The sequence below is a fragment of the Semicossyphus pulcher genome, unplaced genomic scaffold, assembly GCF_022749685.1.
Source record: "Semicossyphus pulcher isolate SPU_LCO1_2020_fin unplaced genomic scaffold, fSemPul1.0.p SCAF_10, whole genome shotgun sequence".
Lineage (NCBI taxonomy): Eukaryota > Metazoa > Chordata > Actinopteri > Labriformes > Labridae > Semicossyphus > Semicossyphus pulcher.
The window spans coordinates 19181771-19202173 of NW_027211604.1; the positions used below are offsets into that span (position 1 = coordinate 19181771).

At 41.0% G+C, this 20403-nt stretch overlaps 2 protein-coding genes across 5 annotated transcripts in view; one reads left to right on the top strand and one right to left on the bottom strand.

The window, feature by feature from the left end:
- sh3pxd2b (SH3 and PX domains 2B) overlaps window positions 1-16261 on the top strand; it is a 43446-nt gene extending 27185 nt beyond the window's left edge. Inside the window, exons 5-15 of one of the 4 annotated variants that reach the window (XM_069672628.1) lie at window positions 217-308; window positions 6500-6525; window positions 6905-6940; window positions 9036-9167; window positions 10335-10436; window positions 11245-11328; window positions 12078-12195; window positions 12309-12514; window positions 12624-12670; window positions 12767-12892; window positions 13036-16261. In XM_069672628.1, coding sequence (XP_069528729.1) covers window positions 217-308; window positions 6500-6525; window positions 6905-6940; window positions 9036-9167; window positions 10335-10436; window positions 11245-11328; window positions 12078-12195; window positions 12309-12514; window positions 12624-12670; window positions 12767-12892; window positions 13036-14550 — 2484 coding nt within the window. In that variant the 3' untranslated portion in view covers window positions 14551-16261. The remainder of the gene's footprint in view (window positions 1-216; window positions 309-6499; window positions 6526-6904; window positions 6941-9035; window positions 9168-10334; window positions 10437-11244; window positions 11329-12077; window positions 12196-12308; window positions 12515-12623; window positions 12671-12766; window positions 12893-13035) is intronic. The other 3 variants (XM_069672644.1, XM_069672636.1, XM_069672652.1) reach the window with 3 other exon arrangements.
- A 1085-nt stretch (window positions 16262-17346) lies between these two features.
- The window catches only part of stk10 (serine/threonine kinase 10), a 51289-nt gene continuing 48232 nt past the window's right edge, over window positions 17347-20403 (bottom strand). The window contains exons 19-20 of the mRNA XM_069671951.1: window positions 20212-20325; window positions 17347-19174 (exon numbers count right to left, since the gene is read on the bottom strand). Coding sequence (XP_069528052.1) covers window positions 19034-19174; window positions 20212-20325 — 255 coding nt within the window. The 3' untranslated portion in view covers window positions 17347-19033. The remainder of the gene's footprint in view (window positions 19175-20211; window positions 20326-20403) is intronic.

Genomic DNA, 20403 nt, shown 5'->3' on the forward strand with positions numbered 1-20403 from the left:
ACATTGGCCAGCCAGTACACAGCAACATTTATACCTGCTCGGGCATGTAGTCTGAAAATGCACTTAAATACTGTAGTAATTACTTGTTCTGTGACTTAATGGAGGCCAGGCACCAGGTGAACACTGCATTTAAACTTTGGCTGACTTGTGTATTTACTGAAGCTACTGCACTTGTCAGTTTATGAGATGTTCCTCTGCTATCTTTTGTGCCTGCAGGCCCTCATTCAGCTCCCAGTCTACATCTCCCAGTGCGAGGAGGTCAGGGTGTTCTTTGAGACCAGACCTGAAGACCTCAACCCACCCAAGGAGTAAGAACCACACACGGACACAAATACACACATATACACAACCCCCCAGGCTCACATGCAATGATAAATAAGCACTATTGTTCCTGTAAGTGATGTCATGTCAGGTCCTGTTGAAATTTTTACCACAGCCTGCCAGTAATTAGTATTCTTTATGCTCTGTAATGGATGTGCACTACTTCCTGTTGGATTTTTCAAGCAGAAATAAACCTAATAGGCCCTTTTTTAAAAGGCTGAGTTAGCATAGAGCATGTAGCTGCAGCTCAGCTCAGCCACCCGGCTCCAGACAGCTGAGACTGCGTGATTGCTCTGACGGCGAGCAGACCTGCCGTGTTGTCTCTTGTAAATCTCACTCAACACATTAGCGTCATATCCAGAGCGCTGACAGTTACTATGTGCCTAAACTAAAACATCAGCAGGCAGCGAATGCCAGCGTCCGACACACACGCGTACGTGTTGACGCACACATAACTTCACACACAGGTCCTGGTTACAAATGTGTTGGTATGAAGGTTGCCCGCACCTTCAGGGCAGTGGAGGTTACGGGTGGCTGGTTTCATAGAGACCACAATATGGAGCTCACGCTTTGACCCTGGAGATGGAGTTTACACCAACAGCTGTCAGCTGCAATATTAGTTTTAACCTCTCTGTCATCACATGCGGAGCTGGGCGATGGGAAGTTGCCTCAGTCGACAGGAAATTGAGTTGATAAATTCTGCTATGTATGCTGGGAGTGCATGTAGGGCCAGCAGTGAGGTAGCACATGCAGAGTGGGTTTTCAATTGGCAAGACTTTAAGAAATGTGAGACTATAACTGTGGTCCAATCCCTTACGTCAAACATTAAACTACAACTTTACAAAACATTATATGTAACATTAATGTGCACAACTTTATAGGAGCAATAAATGTACTTCATCATTTACAACCTTGCAGAATGCTTTCTAAGTATTTATTATGTAATTACCGTCAAATTCAGAATATAAGTCGCAGTCTGTTTTTGGAGGTATCCCAGAGGGAAAAAAGGTTTTCTATAGCAATTTATTAATAAAAATGTGTAAGTTATTTCAATACAATTTCAATTTGTTTTCATTTAAAACACATTCAAAACACACACACAAATTACAGCCTGCCACCTTGTTTCCCCATGTCGAGTTTGCAATCCTACGAAGCGTTAGCAACAATCAAGTTAGTTTTCCTCGCTTAAAACAGTGAGGAAAACAGCACTGCAGTTGTATATTGTAAATAGGAGACATTGCTGCGGCTTGGACCCGGAAACATTTTAATGAGAAGATGTGACCTCACCACTTAACAACTGGATAGCGCCATCATCTGAGTAAAATACAGTAAAACAATAAAGCCTCTTTCCCACTGGTCAAAAAAACCCACTAAAACCCGCTAACACCGGCTTTTTTGCTTAATGGGAAAGGTTCCAATCGGCATTCAGCCCCGGGTCAAATGACTCTGCAGTAGACCCGGGTAATTATCTCCTCGGCTCCGATCGGCAATGATGGGAACACAAAACCCGCGTTGACACGCTATTCTCCGCCCCCTTTTGGGCGTGATGCTATGCTCCATCGGTAACTTGTGCGACTCCTTGTCATCTCAGTTACAAATTCTGCCTGTCTCCGTCCGAGCAGCGCTCGAACATCGTTCCTAATTTGTCAGCGCCGAATTTAATACACAAACTGAATGAGTATTAGATACAACAAAGACCTAACCACCATAACATCAGATTGTGACGCAGCAGAAAAGAGACTACTCCACTGGCAATGGGAACAGAGAGAATCTGCATTTATTAGCAGGTCTTCCCAGGTCTGAAAAACCCACGTCAACGCACTAATTTCGGTGTGAAAGGGGTATAACATACCTCACTCTGCATTTTATACTGATATTTTGGTCACACCGGTATATTGGACGCAGCCCACTTTGTAGGTGAAAATTTTTTTTTAAAGCGCCTCTTATTTACCAAATTTTACAGTAATTGTTTTCTGAGATGTCAGTTTTCACAGCCTGTGCAATCCTGGGAGAGTAACAACTTCAGTATTGATGCTGCCATGTCCAAATATACATGATTGTATTACTTGTTAGCATGGATGCATTCCTTTTTCAGAAACCTGGTTAAAACTCAATAAAGCAGTATCAAAACTGGACAAACCTTTAGATTCTTCACTCCCACTTAAAGCAGGGCACTTTTGTCTCTTGGTTCAGGCAGCCACAGTCTCACACCCCCCTAATGCAGGTGTGAGTGTGTCTCTTTCATATACCACTTGTCACCCCAGTCTCCTTGACATTTAAAGTCCGTAAAATTGTTGAGCCAGTGAAAATGCGAAATGTCACTCCACTTTTGGATGTATTTATAATACTGTAACTGCTGGTGCATCTGACCCAAAAGCCACTGTATGCAGAACGTTTGTGATTTTAGTGTCTGCACTGAAGCCTACACGTTAAGCCTGAAGCTTCACTTTGACTCACTCGTAAGTTAAGCAAATAGCTTTAAGTAATGTTTTTAGTAATTAGAATTAAATGTATATTAAATATCTTGTTAAGCCGTGCAGTGTTTGCATTCATATTCTCTGTATTAGGCGAATGTCTGTCAGGGGTGACCTACACTGAGGGAGCAGCCGGGGGATTCAGCTCAAGGACAATTAACAGGGCATGTTGCTGTTAGTGGGATTAATATGAGACAGCTACTTGCATCCGCCGGCCATATTGTCATCTATAATGTGGATGGATTCGACGTCACTTTGAAGGGTGTTGTCTGTGTAGTCAGTCGGTTCACTGAGTTTGCTGTTTTGCTCAGAACGTGGAGAATATTAGCATCATTTTGTGAGTATGTCGATCAGCAGAGATGCCCTCCTGACAGTGTGATAACCGCATCCTCTTTAACTCTCCCGTTAACAGAAACCTCTTCATATCTGTGTATGATCACCCACACACACCCCACACACCATTTTTTCTCCTGTCCTTCCTCAGAGGTGTTCCCCAAGGACACATACCTCCTCATACGAATCCCCAAGCAAGCTGGGAGAGGCAGGAAAGAGAGGGAGCATTACTTAAGGCAGACGAATAAAGGAGAGACCTTGGTTTGTCTTTATTGAAATTGGATTACTGCTCTCTGCTGGTGCAGCCTGTTGTTTGGCTGTCTGACAACAGGGTTGGTGTACAGACACAGCAGCAATAGTAGGAGAAGATTTATCATGGCCTATAAATTTACTGCACTCAGAGGGACATCTTGGACTTTCTCTCTAAAGAGCAGCAGAGGAAGAGGAGAGGAGAAGGAGTAGTTCGATTTAAAGAAAAGGTAGAGGGTCAAAGAATAAGGAAAGATGGATGAGAAGGGAAGGGTTCTGTAGAGAAGAGGAAGGATGGGGCAAGGAAAGGGAAAGTGGGGGAGGAAAATATAAATAGATGGTGTATCATGATGGAAAAAGAGCTGGATGGAAAGAGTGCAGAGCAGCTCATACTGCAAGGACAGAAGGAGAGGAAGGGATGTGTTAAGGTGGGATAGGAAGAGAGGGAAACAACATTGCATGAATCCTCTGTGGTACAGTAGCTGTTAACTGTAAGGTTAGGTTATTTGAAAAGTTCAATGACTGTATATAGAGATGGACGGTGTGTCTCCATCTGCTCTCATTCTACGAAACTGAAGCCAAAATAGCCCCTGTGACGGGCGCTACCATCTTGTGATGGTGACTTAATTTGGAGCCAGAGTTGTTGTGTAGAGATCGGCGGGTGGAACCAAAACACAATTAAATTACCGGCGAAAAAAACGCTGTATTAAACAGCAGAACAGCTTCTTGCATTGGTCTGAAGCAGACGTTCACAGATATGGAAACTTCAATGACTGTAGTGATTGTTTTAGTTACGTCTCCTCTTGCCGTTCCTCCTCTACACTTCCATCAGGAACAGATCAGCTGCAGGAGCCGGATTTGTCAACAGAGCTGCCAATCATCCTTTTTACAGCATCAAATTAAAACTAAACTTGTCAGAAAAATGAGCTCTTGGATGTAAATCAGCATGATAAGAACTAGCTATAATGACAGAAACCATGTTTGAGAAACATTAATTTGACGTGTATTTTGATTTTATAGTTTGACTCATGTCCCATCTGTTAACATGGAGGAGGCGGGCTTTATGACCTATACTGCAGCCAGGGGGCGCTTGATATTTTTTGGCTTCAGTTTTAGGGAGCCGTCATGTCGTCTATCTTTTTACACAGTCTATGGAATAGTTGCCTCTTCTTTGTAACAGCATACCTGAAGTGTGGTCGGACAATTCCCGGATTGTAATAATTAGTTTTCCTGTTTGTCATGTCATTGGCCGCCATGTGACTCAACCATGGCTGCCTGAATGATCCCATGAATGTTGAAGTGGGAGGATTCATTTGATTTTGTACTGTAAACTAGTTATAGCTAAAATAATTATATTAGGCAATGTCCGATGCATTACGTGACCCTGGTTTCACCTTGGCTCAAAGCAAGCAAACAAGGCACACACACACACACATGCCTGCTCTGTCATAATCCACATCATTGGTGCTGCTTTGATTGGCCCAGCCGGATTTCTTTTTATAGTCCATTAATGGGCTCGCTTATGGGTAAAGATTTATTGAGACTTAAGCCTCCGCAATTAACAGTTCCTCCAATCGAACAATGCTTTATGTGGCTGAGAGCATTCATGTCGATGCAGGGAAACGAACAAGCAGTAGTTGCCAAGGAAAATGATCAAAAGAGATGAAGGAGTGACTTAAGCAGACATGGAAGATTTGAAAGGAAGGCAAAGGGAGGCCATAAAGTAAGAGAGTAATATTTAGATAACAAAGAGGGAGAGGCAGAGCGAGCCGGGGAGGAAAATGCTGAGCATTAGCCACCATTGACTTTTCGTGGCATCTGGACATTGAATCAGCCCCAGACTGCTGCTGAGGAGTGATGGTCTATTTATCTGGCTAATGTCTAAACCAGACACAGCAGATGCTGTATTGAATTTTACATCAGACTAAATTTCAGATATCAGCTATCCAGAGGCAGCTCCCGTGGGCCTGGATATAGAGGGAAACAGAGAGACTCATCCTTCTCTTATGTGTCTGAAGCAGATGTATAAATCTGATAGATAATGTTTGCAATTATTGTTAAGTCATTGCTGGAGTAATTAGTGTAAGTGATGTGCTGTGGCACCATGACAGATTCAAATGAAACCACAAAAAATCTGATCAAATTGAATCAATTCAAAGTTCATTTGAAAAGCTTCATTAGTGCCAGTTTCCCACGCAGAGTTAATGATTGAAACATATCTACTTCCAGAGAAAGTACTTGTAACACAGCAGTGGTATGTGGAAGTTGATGCATAAATACATCCACAAAACACTGTCGTTTTTTTTTAAGTCGACACAAATTAAAGTACGGGGTTTTTCAGACCTGGGAAGACCCGCTTATAGATGCTGATTGTCTCTTTTCCTATTGCCAGTGAAGTATACTCCTTTGGCCTCTTTTCTGCTGCATCACCATCTGACATCACAAATGCGCCAGAGACAGGGTTAGTAAACAGTGTTACAGTGGTTAGGTCTTTATTATATCTATTACTCATTCAGTCTGTATAGCATAGCACCGCTCCGGAAAGGGGGCGGAGATTAGCGCGTCGACACAGGTTTTGTGTTCCCATTATTGCCGATCGGAGCTGAGGCGATAATTACGCAGGTCTACTGCAGAGTCATTTGAACCGGGTCTGAATGCCGATTGTAACCTTTCCCACTAAGCAAAAAAGCGGGTGTTAGCGGGTGTTAGCTGGTTTTTTGACCAGTGGGAAAGCGGCTAAAGGCAGCGTGCAGTTAATCGCTTCATCTGACACCTACACCCAGCCAGCTGTTTCAGAAATAATCACTCTTGTCGCTGATGGTCTGGTTTGCTTTTGTAAGTCATATAGAGTAATCAGTATTAATTTCAGTCTGTTTCATAACCAGTGAAAAACTCCTCACAGGAGCTTTGAAGAATTAAAAATACCTGTGAGAGTGAATCAATACTTACAGCTGCTGTCTTATCTTTTTGTAAGTTTTATGACATGACATTCATAAGTTGATGTGATTTATTAAAAATAATAATAATAAGATATTTGTAGTACTGGTTTGCCTCCTTGGCTTTGCAAACTGGTTCAGTATTTCCAGGTTAGTTATGTTATAATGTTTTCCTCTCTTTAACAGGGAACCCATCGGAAAAAAGAAGTCAGGTAAGACGCAACTTTATTGTGTTTGTGATGGAAACCTTTTTGGTTTTGCTGTTACATTGCTATTGCATATAAGCCACCAACACAAACAGAAATATTCTACTTTTCACCTGTAGTATATAATATGAAATTAGCCCCATCTAGTGGCCACTTATATTTACACAAATAAAAAAGAAGCATTGATTCCACCAGGCCAAATGTTATTTCTGTATGTCTTCCTGGTGTTCCTGGACTGTTATACTACTGATAAATTAGACAGCACCTTTTTTATTGTTTCACTGTTTCTCTTTAAAGTCTCTCTATCCTCTTCATTCTAATATTCTTATGTTGCATCCATGTCATTTTTTCAGTTTTCTTCTCTATTCATTTTCCTCTCCATCAGGGATTGTGGAGCGAGCGACTACTTTCCTAAAGCGAGGTAGTAAACACTTGGTCGTGCTGTGTGTTTGACCCAGCGAGTTGCTATAGTGGCCTGCCCCCCCCCTCCTCTCCTCCCCTGGTCTGGCCAGGTGGGATGTGGCTCTGTTGAAGGCTTGGGGCTTGCATTGGCTCCTGGTTAAAGAATATGATAAAGTTGGTGATCTTTAAACCCTGTGTGGTGCATTTCCTTGAGTGTAGAACAGGTGTGTTGAGACAGAGTAGAAAAAGTACGGAAGACCTTAGCGGACATGCATCCATACATTTTATTTACTCTGTTTCCCCGTGATAAAGAGTTATTTCTGGTCGTTTTCTCAAGATCTCGACTCATTTTTCTTCTAATTATATTGGATTAATTTATCACATTATCTTGAAATAACAAAGCAAATTTTCTGGCGATCTAGAAAACAACACTGTGATAATACAGAGAACGACATGCCATGTTGCCATTGTCCAGACTAATCAGGTAAGTTAACCTGCTTCTATGTTTGTTCTGTGCTTTTACAACTCTCGGGATACGAGTTATGATCATCTGATGTTACGGTGGTGCCGCGTCGTTACCTCGTGATAACGTGATAAATAAAGCTTTTTTCCCACTGGTCAAAAAACCTGCTAACACCTGGCTTTTTTGCTTAGTGGGAGAAATTACAATCGACAAATGACTCTGCAGTAGTAGCTACAAATTCCGCCCGTCTCCGTCCGAGCAGCACTCGAACATCGTTCCAAATTTGTCGGCACCGAGTTTGACAAGTAGACTACATGAGTAATAGATACAATAAAGACATAACCAACATCTTTCGTTTTCCTAGCCGGGTTTCCGGCTCATATGTGACATCTGACGGTGACACATGAAAAAAGAGACTGAAAGGAGTATACTTCACTGGCAATGGGAAAAGAGACAAACGGCATTACCGGTCTTCCTGGGTCTGGAAAACCTGCGTCAACGCACACATTTACACAAGGGGTATAAGTCGAGATCTTGAGAATATAACCTGAATTTACTCGTTAACAAGGGAAAACAGAGTAAATATAATGTATGGATGCATGTCCGCTTAGGGCATAAAAGATTGAGGATAATGGCGGTTTATTCAAACCCTTTTGTTTAGCTTGATGCAGCTCACTGAAGGATGTGCAATGGAAAGACAAGGTGTGATACTTTTAGCTGGTTTAAAACTCCATCTTTACGTTTTGGATTTTACAACATAGTTATCTATTTTGACAGCTTGGACATGTTAGTTCGATGATGAACATGTTTCCATCAGCACCTTCAGTGATCTGTGGCAATAGAAATGCATAAAGACCGCTAAATTGCAACATGTGAAAGGTTGTTGTTTTTAATTAATTTTAAAATGTTAAGTACAGTCTATGAATCAGGGTTTATTCCAGTCAAGTTTTAAAGAACATGAACCAAGATAAAGAAGCCATAGACACAGGATACGAGTGTGTGCAGCTGGTTTTATAACGAGCCCTCTTGTGTTGAGTTGATTTCCTCAGACTGGCTTGCTGCTAACATCGGTGGTGGGTCTTTAGTGGTGCTGGTTTGTTTCTGTGTGAAATCACAGCCATGTCCATGATTTATTTTTTTAACCCTTTACACTTCTTCATACCAAACCTTTTTTATTCCTTTCTCCCAACATTCCTCTGTAAGCTCACTGTTTCCAATCACGCTATCTCTCCAATCACGTCAGCTACCATCTCTGCTTCATGTCCGTGTGAATCTTTATGCTGTAGATAAGCCTACGCTCAAGACATTGTACTTACTGTTCGCATTTAATCAAAACTGAGTTGTTATAACTCTGCAGATGCACTTTGACACTTTTGCCTAAATTGGCTTCAGTAAAGTTCTTTTAAATGCAAATAAAATCTGACATTTTAATATTCTCTTCTGTCAGTGAGATGCAGGAAAATTTAAAGGTCAATATCACAAAGTTAATTTCCCATTGACACATTCTAACAGGCCCGCAGTGCAAAGCACAAGATAATGAGCAGAGGCTTATTTACATTATTGAGATTTCATCCTTCAGCCGGCCTAACAGCGGAGCAGAAAGGGGAAAAGACTTAATGAGGTTCTCTTCTGATTTTGTTTCCCTCACCAGGAGATTCCACCGCAGCAGACTCTCTCCTCCTCGACCAGTATGTGGCAGTAACAGACTACGAGAAGCAGGAGAGCTCTGAGATCAGCCTGCACGTGGGTCAGGTTGTGGAGGTCATTGAGAAGAATGAGTCTGGTAAGTTCTATAGAGCATTTCTTTCAATATTTTCTCAACTTGGATTTTCTTAGAAGTATCCGTACACAAACAAAGACTTTGTTGGACATATCAGTAGCTTCTATTGACAGCTGAGGTTCCTTTAAATAAGATGCTAAACTCAACAGTGAGGAGTTTAACCGACCAGTAGTGGAATAACAGAGTCATGCTGGGAACCACCTTGGTTGTGACTAAGCTTTCTCTTCAGTGAGACATGAAAAAAAGGTGGCAGACAAAAAAGACAAATGTGTGACATTCTTCAAATCAATAAATGAGATTTACATAAATACAGTACTTTCATCCAGTTTGATTCTGGTACTCTTTAAATATGTCGTCTTGTTGGGCGCATGTCTTTTTTAAACATCACACCCGCACAGCAGCCTGTTCTCCCTGCTGCCCTCAGGGTGGAGGTACAGGTCCCTCAAAGCACATACTGTACCAGCAGGCTGAGGAGCAGCTTTTTCCAACAGGCCATAAGACTTTTAAATAAATGAACACAGAGTGCAATCCAACCAATTCACTGCAATACACACTCGACTCTTCAATGTATATATTTTTTTATTTGTATATTTCTGCCTGTGCCTTTAATGTATCTGTTTTTTATTTGCCTTAGATGTATATATTGTTTGGCCTTAAATATATAGATATACATATATCTATATATATGCCTTAGATGTATATATATTTCTTTGCCTTGAATTATATATATATATATATATATATCTTTTTTTTATTTATATATTTTTTGACTCAAATGTATACATTTATATTTTTTGCGTTAGATTTAAAGTTTTTTCCCCTCAAATTTTCTTCTTGGATTTTTAGTACTGCTGCCTTATTTTATTATATTATATGTCTTTTATATTTAATACCTACCCCTTTTTAAATGTAGCCTCGGCTAAAGAATTTCACACAGTTGTACCTGAAGTATCATGAATCTTGAATCTTGAAATAACATAATGGCATCAGGCTGGTGAAAAAGCACCACCAACTATTTGTATCAATGCATCCAAGTTGACACAAACTATATATAAGTGGAATGAATGTTTTATCATTCATTCAGCTTACCTGCTGAACATATAATCGAAAGAACACAATAATCAGTCTTGATGTCTTGTATGTCAAACTGCTTCTGTTCTGCTCATTCAGGCTGGTGGTTTGTCAGCTCAGAAGATGCCCAGGGCTGGGTCCCTGCCACCTGCCTGGAGGCCCAGGATGACCCTGATGACTTCACTATTCCAGGAGAAGAAGGTACGTTAAGCTTTCCATGGGTGTGATATTGTTTACATTCAATGTCCTCTTCAAGAAAAATGTTAAGAGGCTATTTAGCGTTTACTCTCAGACTGTATGTGCAAGCTATTTCTGACCTTTAGAATAATGAGATCAGGTAGAAGATGTCTTTCCATTGCCTCCTTTAGGTCAACACAACATGCATAGTGTTAGATAATTTGGTGTGCTCAATATGACTCCTCTAGCACAAACCTCATATAAATAGAAATAGTGAAGGATGAGTGATGTGCAGGTTTGAGTGTCAAATGAGACGAAGTGCAGGCGTTTAGATGTGGGTTATACTCTGCTTGTGTGTTGCCCTTCAGAACAGCAATCCAAATATGTTTCAATTCTGAAATTATAGAGCACTTACACAAATTATATGTAAGCAATGCATTTAATTGTGGTGAAGCCTGATGCAGAGGTTAAAAGAATTATACTGTAATGATACTGTACAGCACATGGTAGGAGCCCTACAAATTAAAGGAGGGTACGTGACCAATATGCAAATTACAAACCACATTTCAAGTCTTGGCAAGGTGAAGAAGTGTGTGGTTTAAAAGTGGACGCTCAGCTGGCTGCCCTGTCGATCTCGGGCAGGTCACTCCTCAGAGCCCTCGAAATTAGAGAGTCACTAACATTGATCATCCACGGCCTGCCAGGGGTACAGTTTGATTTCTCCTAGGCCCAAGAATAGTGACAATGCTTTAATCTAAGATGAAACATCCTCCAGATGGAATATATAATGTTCACTTCCTATTTTGCCCCACTTACTGTGCTGGGATGTCAGTGCCTCGGAGATTCTGGTCACTGCCAAGGCACATGGGTCGACGCAGAACTTTAGGGGATCTTTTCAGCACAGGCTTTGGGCAAGGTGGAGCGCACGCCTTTTCTTCTCCCCCCTATTCTAAATGTGTGTGTGCACACATGCATACAACTGTGTGCATGTTTGTTCATGTGTACGCATGACATGTTTGTTTGCATGAGAGATCCGAGCATGTAAATACAATCCTTGCATGCAAAGTGGATTGCGTATTTTTTATCTTGTACAGATAAAAACACAAGATAGGAAAAATATTTAACAGTTTAATTAACCAGCGTTAAATACTAGATTTGTGTAGTAAAGTACTGTAGAATAATACTAGAAATAGTCATAAGAATAGTACACTTAGCTTCACTTCTAGTGGAGTCAGTTTGTCCTGTTTGTGGTTAATACTTGTGGAGGATGTGTGTGTGTCCTATGTGTTGCTCATGTTTGTATCTCACACCTTCTTACTCCACAAGATGCTGCTCAAGCCTTGCCTCATTTAGTCAGTTAGCTAATATCAAACCAGTGCACACATGTAGAAATTACAGTAGTTTGTCCTAAAGCACAGGAGGATAGGGATAAGGACTTTTGACCTCTATGAAAAGGTTGCTTACATTGTTTGTTACAGATTGCAGTTTAAAATTTGAAAGGGTCATAGCTTTTGTAATCCAAGTCTGCCACATTGCTTTGTCCCCCAAGCTATTACCCTACATAAACATTTATTTGTGCTCCCATTTTTTGTGAATCTTTACACTGTAAGAAGCAAAAAAGATATTATCTTCATGTTTAAGTATATTTTCTTTTTGTGACACTAGAAGAGAAGTATTCAGTCATTTACCCGTACTCGGCAAGGGACGAGGATGAGATCGACCTGGAGAGAGGCATGATCGTCGAGGTCATACAGAAGAACTTGGAGGGCTGGTGGAAGATCAGGTAATGGGATCAATGTATCATACAAAAAAATTATAAAAAGACAAGTTAAAACATGAATAAGTTTGTGGGAAAAAAATACTTAACTGACTGTTTTACATCTCCACTTCTCTCAGGTATCAAGGTCGAGAGGGCTGGGCCCCGGCCTCTTACCTGAAGAAGGCTGACATCCAGATCCAGAAGCAGTCAGCAGGCGGTGCTGCTCACGCCAGCACCAACGACTTAGAAGGCGTCGCTAAACAGAACCAGCAAAACAATGCAGCCAGAGAGAACCGAGACAACAGCCAAAAAGAAAACAGACTCTCCTTCTTTTCTGACAAAAGTAAGAAGAATCAAGAAGTCTAGAGAAATCTATCTAGTGTATCTATAATGTAAAGAAAATGTGTACATTAAGTGATAAAGTGATTACTTGATGTCTTTTCCCTCCACAGAACTGGGATTAAGACACAGACCTCCTCCGCGCAGGGATCTCACCCTTGTAAGAGAGCCTTTCCTCATATGAGTCAGTGGGTATTCTGTTGTATTGAAAGATTTCAAAGTCTTAACCTTTATGTGCCTTTCTCCCGTTTCACAGCCACGTGGTGCTAACCTGCCCAAGCCACCTGTTCCTCCTCAGGTCCAGGAAGAGTTCTACACCATAGCAGACTTTCAGACCACCATCCCTGACGGTATTAGCTTTCAAGCCGGAGTCAAAGTTGAGGTACGTCAGGCAGTTCCTAAAGTTGTATTTAAATGGAGGGAAATATTTGGTATTAAAAAAGATTTGTTAATATTGTCAATTACTTTATTTATAGTCTTATAAAGTAATTATATTAAATAAAACAACTGCTTTTTACCTACCAGGTGATTGAGAAGAATGCCAACGGTTGGTGGTACATCCAGATAGAGGAAAAAGAGGGCTGGGCCCCCGCCACCTTTATCGAAAAATACAAGAAGACCAGTAATGCCCTGCGGCCTAATTTCCTCGCCCCCCTGCCCAATGAGATGGAGAAGCTGAGACTGGAAGATGCTGGTTCTTCAAATGCTTCAGGCACCGATGACAGCTGGTCAAAACCTTTACCAGATGAGCCAACCACCGGCCCTGAGTCCTGTGCCCGGCCTAAGCTGAGAGATTGGAAGTCCAGTGCACCCAAGGCGGCTTCTGCCTTTGCACCTTTACCCCCAGCCCCAGCAGCCCCTCCAGGGGAGGAGAAACCAGCTCTGCCACCTCGGAGGGAGTCCATTCATAAAAGCTTTGAATTAGAGGTGGCAGAGAAACCGAGACCTGATCATTCCAAACCTTTGCCCCCAAAACCTCCAGCTCCTGGAGTCATCATGCCACTGGTTCCTCCCAAGGCAGCTCCCTTCAAACCAGACAAACCGCCAGAGACCAAGAAGGAAGATAAGAGCAAAGCTCTTCACCTTCGCAATGAGATGGGTCTTGAATGTGGCCACAAAATCTCTGCCAAAGAGGTGAAGAAGTTTAATCTGAAACCTGTGCCAAAGCATCCACCAAAACCCAAACCAGAGGTGCAGGAGGAGAAACCTGAAGCAGCCGGCCCGGCGGTGTTTATGAAGCCGAAGCCAGTGATCAGACCTAAACCTCCTCCCGCTGCAAAACCAGATCCTCCAGCAGAGAATAAACTGGACATCACCAACCTAAGGAGCAAGCTGAGACCATCAAAACCTGCAGATCCTGGCTCAGGGTCAGCTGAGGTGAATGGCACCAATGGTCCCCCACCAAGTGCACCCCCCAGCTCTCCCCCCATCCACATCCCCACTCTCAATAATGGTAAAAACAGTGACGAGCCAAAACTCCCTCCGAAACACATTAATGGTCACAGCCAGGAGAGCTCATCACCCCCTGCAAAGCCAGCAGTGCCTCCCCACAAGGAGCCCCCTCAGAGGCCCCCTGGCATCGCTCCGAGGAGACCTCCTCCTCCAAAGAAGGAGACTCCTTCCAGCCCAACTGAGCTCAAACCTCCACCTGCTCTAAAAGAAGCCCAGGACGCTCCCAAGGTGGCACCACCCCAACTCAGCAGACCCCCTCCCCCTAAACCCAAAGGGTTCGCTCCTCCAAACAAAGAGAAAGAAGAACCCAAAGTCAACAAGGTCCCGATTCCCCCAAAGCCCCAGCTGAAGAGCGAGAAGCCCGGCCCGCCAAAGGACAAGCTTCCGCCTTTACTGAAGGAGCCCAGTAAGGACGAGCTGTATCTGGCTGTGGCCGACTTTGAAGGGGATGAGAACACATCCGGCTTCAAGGTGGGTACGGTGTTTGAGGTTCTGGAGAAAAACAGCAGCGGCTGGTGGTTCTGTAAAAATGTAGGAGAAGAAGCCGAGGGCTGGATCCCCTCGAATTACCTGAGCAAGAAACCATAGTGTGAACGTGCTCTCAAACCATCGCCATATGAATAAAAAAAAGGATTTAAATGAACAAAATATCACTACTTTGTAGCTTATTAGCATTTTTTTATTTATAGGTACCTTTTTTTAATTAAGATATTTTTTGTTTTGTTTTATTTTGATAAGAATATTCTACCTAAACTGAACCAGCAATAACACATGACCTTGTTGGGTCTTGTGATGTTTACTTCTTTTGTTTTTATCTAAATATTACAAGAAATGTTAGGTGAAAAGGCTAGCCGCTAGAACAGCAGTAAATGTATCTCCACCTATGCCTTCTATGATATGGTGCCTCTATATTATATGCAAAGTGCTTCAGTGCTTAATATACTGTATGCAACTGTAGACATAGTCCTTACAAACCTTTGACTCTACATCAAAAGGAGAATACAGTAGATGTTCAAACCCTGCCAGCAGTAAACAAACATCTTCAGTCCCTTACATTACGACTGCACATGAACTCACCGGGGGAGTTCGCCGACTGCGTCCCAGCTTTCAAGTGCTATAAGCAATCACTTAAAGAGATGTCTTTGCCAAGTAGAAGTGCTGTTTGTTATACTAGAAACATGCATATTAGTTTTTGTGCTATTGTAATGCTTTCTTTGTTGACTGCATAATTAATGTTGCAGTGACTTGTAACAGATGTGCACTTTTTCAGTCATTTCAGATGAGGTTAGTTTGAGGTTTGCACACGCTTGAAGGAAGGGGAGGTAGCCACAGTGCATCGTATTTCTTTTTTTTATACACACTCCGCTTCTGTAAAGATGAGGCCAAATTTACAAGGTGAAAAGAAGCTCTTTAACATGATCACGTTATCTCTCACTCATAAAAAGGATTGTGAAATGTGACTTGCAGAGCGCATCTGCATATCTGTACCAGACGTGTGACCTAGGAAGTAAGAGAATCGGAGATCTACAGTGATTTGTGCAATGATATACAGTATTGTAAGTGTACAGTCTGTTCTTAACCGACGTTTGGTGCTCAAATAACAGCAAAGTATGACCAATGTATAAAAATAGTGTTTTACATTGCTGCTTGACTGGTCTCAAGCATGGTCAGTATAACAAATTATTTTTTATTGTACAGAAATGAGAGGCATATCTTCGCTGTTGTCACTTTTCTTTGATGGCCCATCTGTCAGGTCTTTTACTCTGTGCCGATGAAGGGATGAGAAGAAGAAAGAGGAAAGGTGGAATTTGGGTGTTTTGTCTTTACAAGGAGATGCAAGAAAATAAAACACAAGTCACAAGAAAAGTATGTTAAAAAAAACTGGCTTCTAATTTCACAAGCGGTGAACTATGAAACACTTTTGCTTTAAGTGTTAAGTTTAGCAAAATTGGGAAAAAAAATGTTTGTTCATCGTTAGAAACAATCAGACAAGGCTTAAAGCTGTAACATAGGTACTGTTCTGCTTCTAGTCGCTTCAGTGTATTTCCACCTTCCACCCACGTCTAGTACAGAAATGACTGTTTTAAGAAGCAGAAAATACGGCAGATTTAGATACAACTAAATGTAATTGTTCAGGTGTAGTTTGTGAGCAAAAGATGGGAAGGTACAGTGAAGTGCAAGGCAAGTGGGTTGATGGCGTCATCATTTCAGTATTGTATTCTTATTTACTTTTTCTATGTATTTTTCATTACATCGAGTCTCCTTTTACTTAAGTCAATAAAAGTTTCTGCTTTTTCAATGCTGTTGTCATATTGTGTCTGAATTGGACTTTCAAATATCTAAAGGAAAAGGCTGAAATGTTTTCAATTATGTTCCTGTTTTTTGACTTATTTTAATTTTTGAATATTGAGGGATGTACAAGTAATTTGATTTTTCCGATCAACAGCTTGTTACGCTGCCTTCAAGAGCTTTAGACCAACAAAACATCCGTTTGTTGTGACCAACCTCTGATCTGAACATCAGTGCCCCTTCAGGCCTTCCAGTTATCTGTGAAGGTTCTCAGTCATCCAGGACATGGTAAATGAATTAAGCGTAGAATAGTCCTTCCTGTTCTTCCTCTCAAACTGATTGTTGGTCCAGTGTTTGCAGGTATCGAAGTGGACAGTTGCCACTGCTGCATTGACAAGCATGTGATAAGATATTGCGACAGAGTTGGTTCAAGGACAGTTTAATGTACTCTTCAGTGTTTCTCTTCTTGCTTTCTATTCCATATCCTACTTTTCTCTCAGGGAAGGGGAGCATTATATACAGCTCCAGAAAAAATTAAGAGAACACTGCAAAAATGTTTTTCTCTGGTTCGTGTAGGTTTGTGTAAAATTAACTTCATTTTTATTGTAGGCTACACAACATTTCTCCCTACGTCCAAATAAAATAGTCTCATTTAGGTCTTTTATCTGCAGAAAATGACGACTGGTGAAGATAACCAAAAGATGCAAAAAAGATGTTTTTCAGACCTCAAATAATGCAAAGAAAACATGTTCATGTTGAAACAACAGATTACTAATGTTTTAACTTAGGAAGGGTTCACAAATCAGTGTTTGGTGGAGAGAGAGATGCTGATTTAAGGAACATTTGGAGTGGTCTCTTGTTTTTTTCGGGAGCTATATATCACCTTTTTAATAACTATTATATTTTTAAATAGAGGACTTGTTGTCTTCCTCTGCTTTCCACTAAATTACCAAAAAAAACGTAATGACATAATTTGGGAATTAAAAAAAAAACCTGTGCTTGACGCAATACATCATGTTACTGTCATAACATGATGTGTGCTGTGATGGTGTTACTGCGTCCACTATTAAAAAGAGCCGACAGCACAATCCAGTCATTAGAAAATCTGCCTTTATTTAGAGTTATTTACAACAGTGGTTCCTTCTGATACAGTTTCATTCACACTCACAATCCCTCCATTCAAACAATGTCATGTAAACTGAGGCAGAGAGGAAGGCATAGATGGCGCTAATAAAGACGACAGAGAAGAGGATTTTTACAACAAATTGAAACACTTTTAAGAGAGAGTGTGAGAGGGAGACCGAGATTAAACTGTACCTGATTGCTGACCCAGCTAATGTTAATCTGAAGGCCAAGAACTTTCTCTCACTTAACATCCAACAAATTCAGCTCAGCTGCAAACGTAATGTTTTCAACATCTAGAGGCGTTTTAACAGCAGACTGAATTGTTGCACTCCCTTAGAAATTATATGAAGAGTTATATTCCAAAAACGGACCTATTGATAGCTAAATTATTGCTTTCCATGTACTTTAAACTCTAAGAATGGAATATTAAAGCAAAGCTGTTGAATTCAAAAGGATGATAAATCTGTTTTTGGAGGTAAACTGTTCACATGATTTCCCCTCTCAGGGCAAAGGAAGGCAAAGTTTAAGAAAAATAAACCTCTTCTAGCTTAGCGAAGACATACACCGAATAGAATATTGCACTTTGGTTAGCAGGCGGTGCGTTTACTGCACATGAACAATTACACACGTAATACATTTTTTTTTTTAATTCAAATTTAAATCTCCTACCAAACATCCTTCACAGGACAACAGTATTTTGCTTTGGCTTTGTCAGTTCCCATCCAGTGTGACTGATTTTACAGTAAATATACAACAGAAAAAAAAACACGTTATAATAATAAAGCAACACTTTGTGAATAACAAAAAAAGTCTTCCCTTGTCTGTTTAAAATCTCATTCAAAAGAAATCATTTAAAAGAAACGTAAAGTCTGAGCAGGATTTAGCCGCATCCCCAGTTTGAAACAAAATAAAAAGCACGTCCTTCATACCATTGGCGTTGGTTAAAAAAGAGGAAGTATTTTAAATTAACATTTACAGTGATAAATCTGGATACGGTTGTTCTTTATCAGTACAAATAAATAAAGGCAGACTTCAGCTGCTGTATGACAAACAGAAAAGAGAGTTATTTATGACATTTTGGGTTTTTTTTGGTCATGCTGTTTGGAAGACGGCACAGATACTTTGTTGTAAATAAAAGTGCTTTGTTACTGGCTTGCAAGCTTTATGTCTCCTCATGCAAAAAGAAATCCCCTCACTGGATGCGTAGAGGCCTAAACTATGTCTTTCCAACCAAGCAGTGTTTATCTTTAATATTTACTCTCTGAAACTGTTTTTTAGTTTGCTATCTTCAGCCCAAACAAAAACAGTCACTGTACTATATGTATAATACTCCCGTGTTTCAGTGGTGAGCGAAAAGAAGACTTGAACAGAAACTAAAACACTATAAGGGAGCAGATGGTTTGTAATGTGAAGAGCGTGATGAGTTTTATCTATCCAATACTTAAAGAAAAGCCTCCGAACGCGAGTTAAAACATAAATATTCACTAAAACAATAAAGGAACCTTTGGAGGGATAGGTATGCTGCCATCGCAGGCAGAGCTAATTAAAACTGAGGCAGCAGGCCGTTGCGTAACGCCTGTGGGTTTATGATTGTATGGTTATGTAATGGTGATAACAGTGGCCAGGACGTACTGTGCATCATCCCAGAGGCTGCTCTTTATGTGGTGGAAGAGTCTTGGTAAGGCACAAACTTGGAGAGTTTATTGGGAGAGCTCGGGTTCGGACAATCGGAGCTCTCGCTCATCCTGAAGAAAGCCTCCTGCTCCTTCTTCTTCAAGTTCAGCTCGTCTTCCAGGGCCTGCGAGGGTGTTGGAGGAGAAGAGGTTACATTTTGTGACCGAGCTTACTTACATGAGAGGATGTCAACTTTATTTAACTTGTATAATGTGGTCCATGTGAAATATTGCTTAACTAAGACAGGAAAACCCCATTTAACATCCAGGAAAATAAATGTCTCCCTTTTCTATGTGTTTTTACATAATGCAAAGATTATTCAGGAGCTTTAGAGGTATTTGTAGGTGTTGCCTTGAATGTTGAAAAGTGCCACATTCACTGTTTCCCCCTGCTTTTACTGTTTACGCTATGCTACGCCAATCACATCCTGTCTCTTCTTCTATACTGAATGCACTGGTAAGATAGTGGTATGAATCTTCTCTTCTTAGTCTCAGCAAGGGAGTACATATTTCCCAGAACTACTCCTTTAATTAGCTTCTTATTCCTCTTTTAAGATCAAGTTTTTTTTTTTTATACATCTAGCTTTATTAAAAAAAGTCTCTGGCCTCTTTACATTGGTCGTACATATGATTTGATTACATGAATGATTTTTTTTTTCATATCAATAAGAGGGTAGTTTTGTAACTAAGTGCCGTGTAGATAATCAAGTCGACAAAAGCCCTTTTTATACTGCAGTTTCACCTCAGCGGCGTAACAAACAGGCCAAACAGGTTTAAAAGAACTTTCTCTCAACCTACAACAAATTCAGCTCAGCTGCAAACTTAAGGTTTTTAGATTAAACATCTAGAGGCGTTTAACAGCAGACTGAATTGTTGCACTCCCTTGAAAATTATATGAGGAGTTATGCGGAACAGCGCGTGCTTCACATGCAGAGCACTGTTCCGCCCTGCAGGCACCTTTGTGACACCTTTGTTACTTTCTCCGTTGCTGGCTTAGAGGCTGAACGACTTCACCCCGCCATTCTACCTCTTCTTCGTTTCATCTTCTATATAAAACGCGCAGAGGTGTAATAATCCCGCCTTGAACTGGCAGTGTAAAAGGGGCTTTAGACATTAGTCTCCGATGAAACATTGCAAAAACAGTGCGACAGGAAATGTGTACCTTCTTCCTGGGTTTCAGCTGATCCCTCCAGTCCTTCAGCAGCTGGTTGTGTTGTTCATCCAGATGTTTGAGCCTCTGGGTCTCATTCTCAATCAACAGGTGACATTTTTCATTCTGAAGCACACAAACAAGCTTGTGTTAACTCTTGCAGGACATATATTATAATCCCTTAACGCAGTAAACTATAGGCTT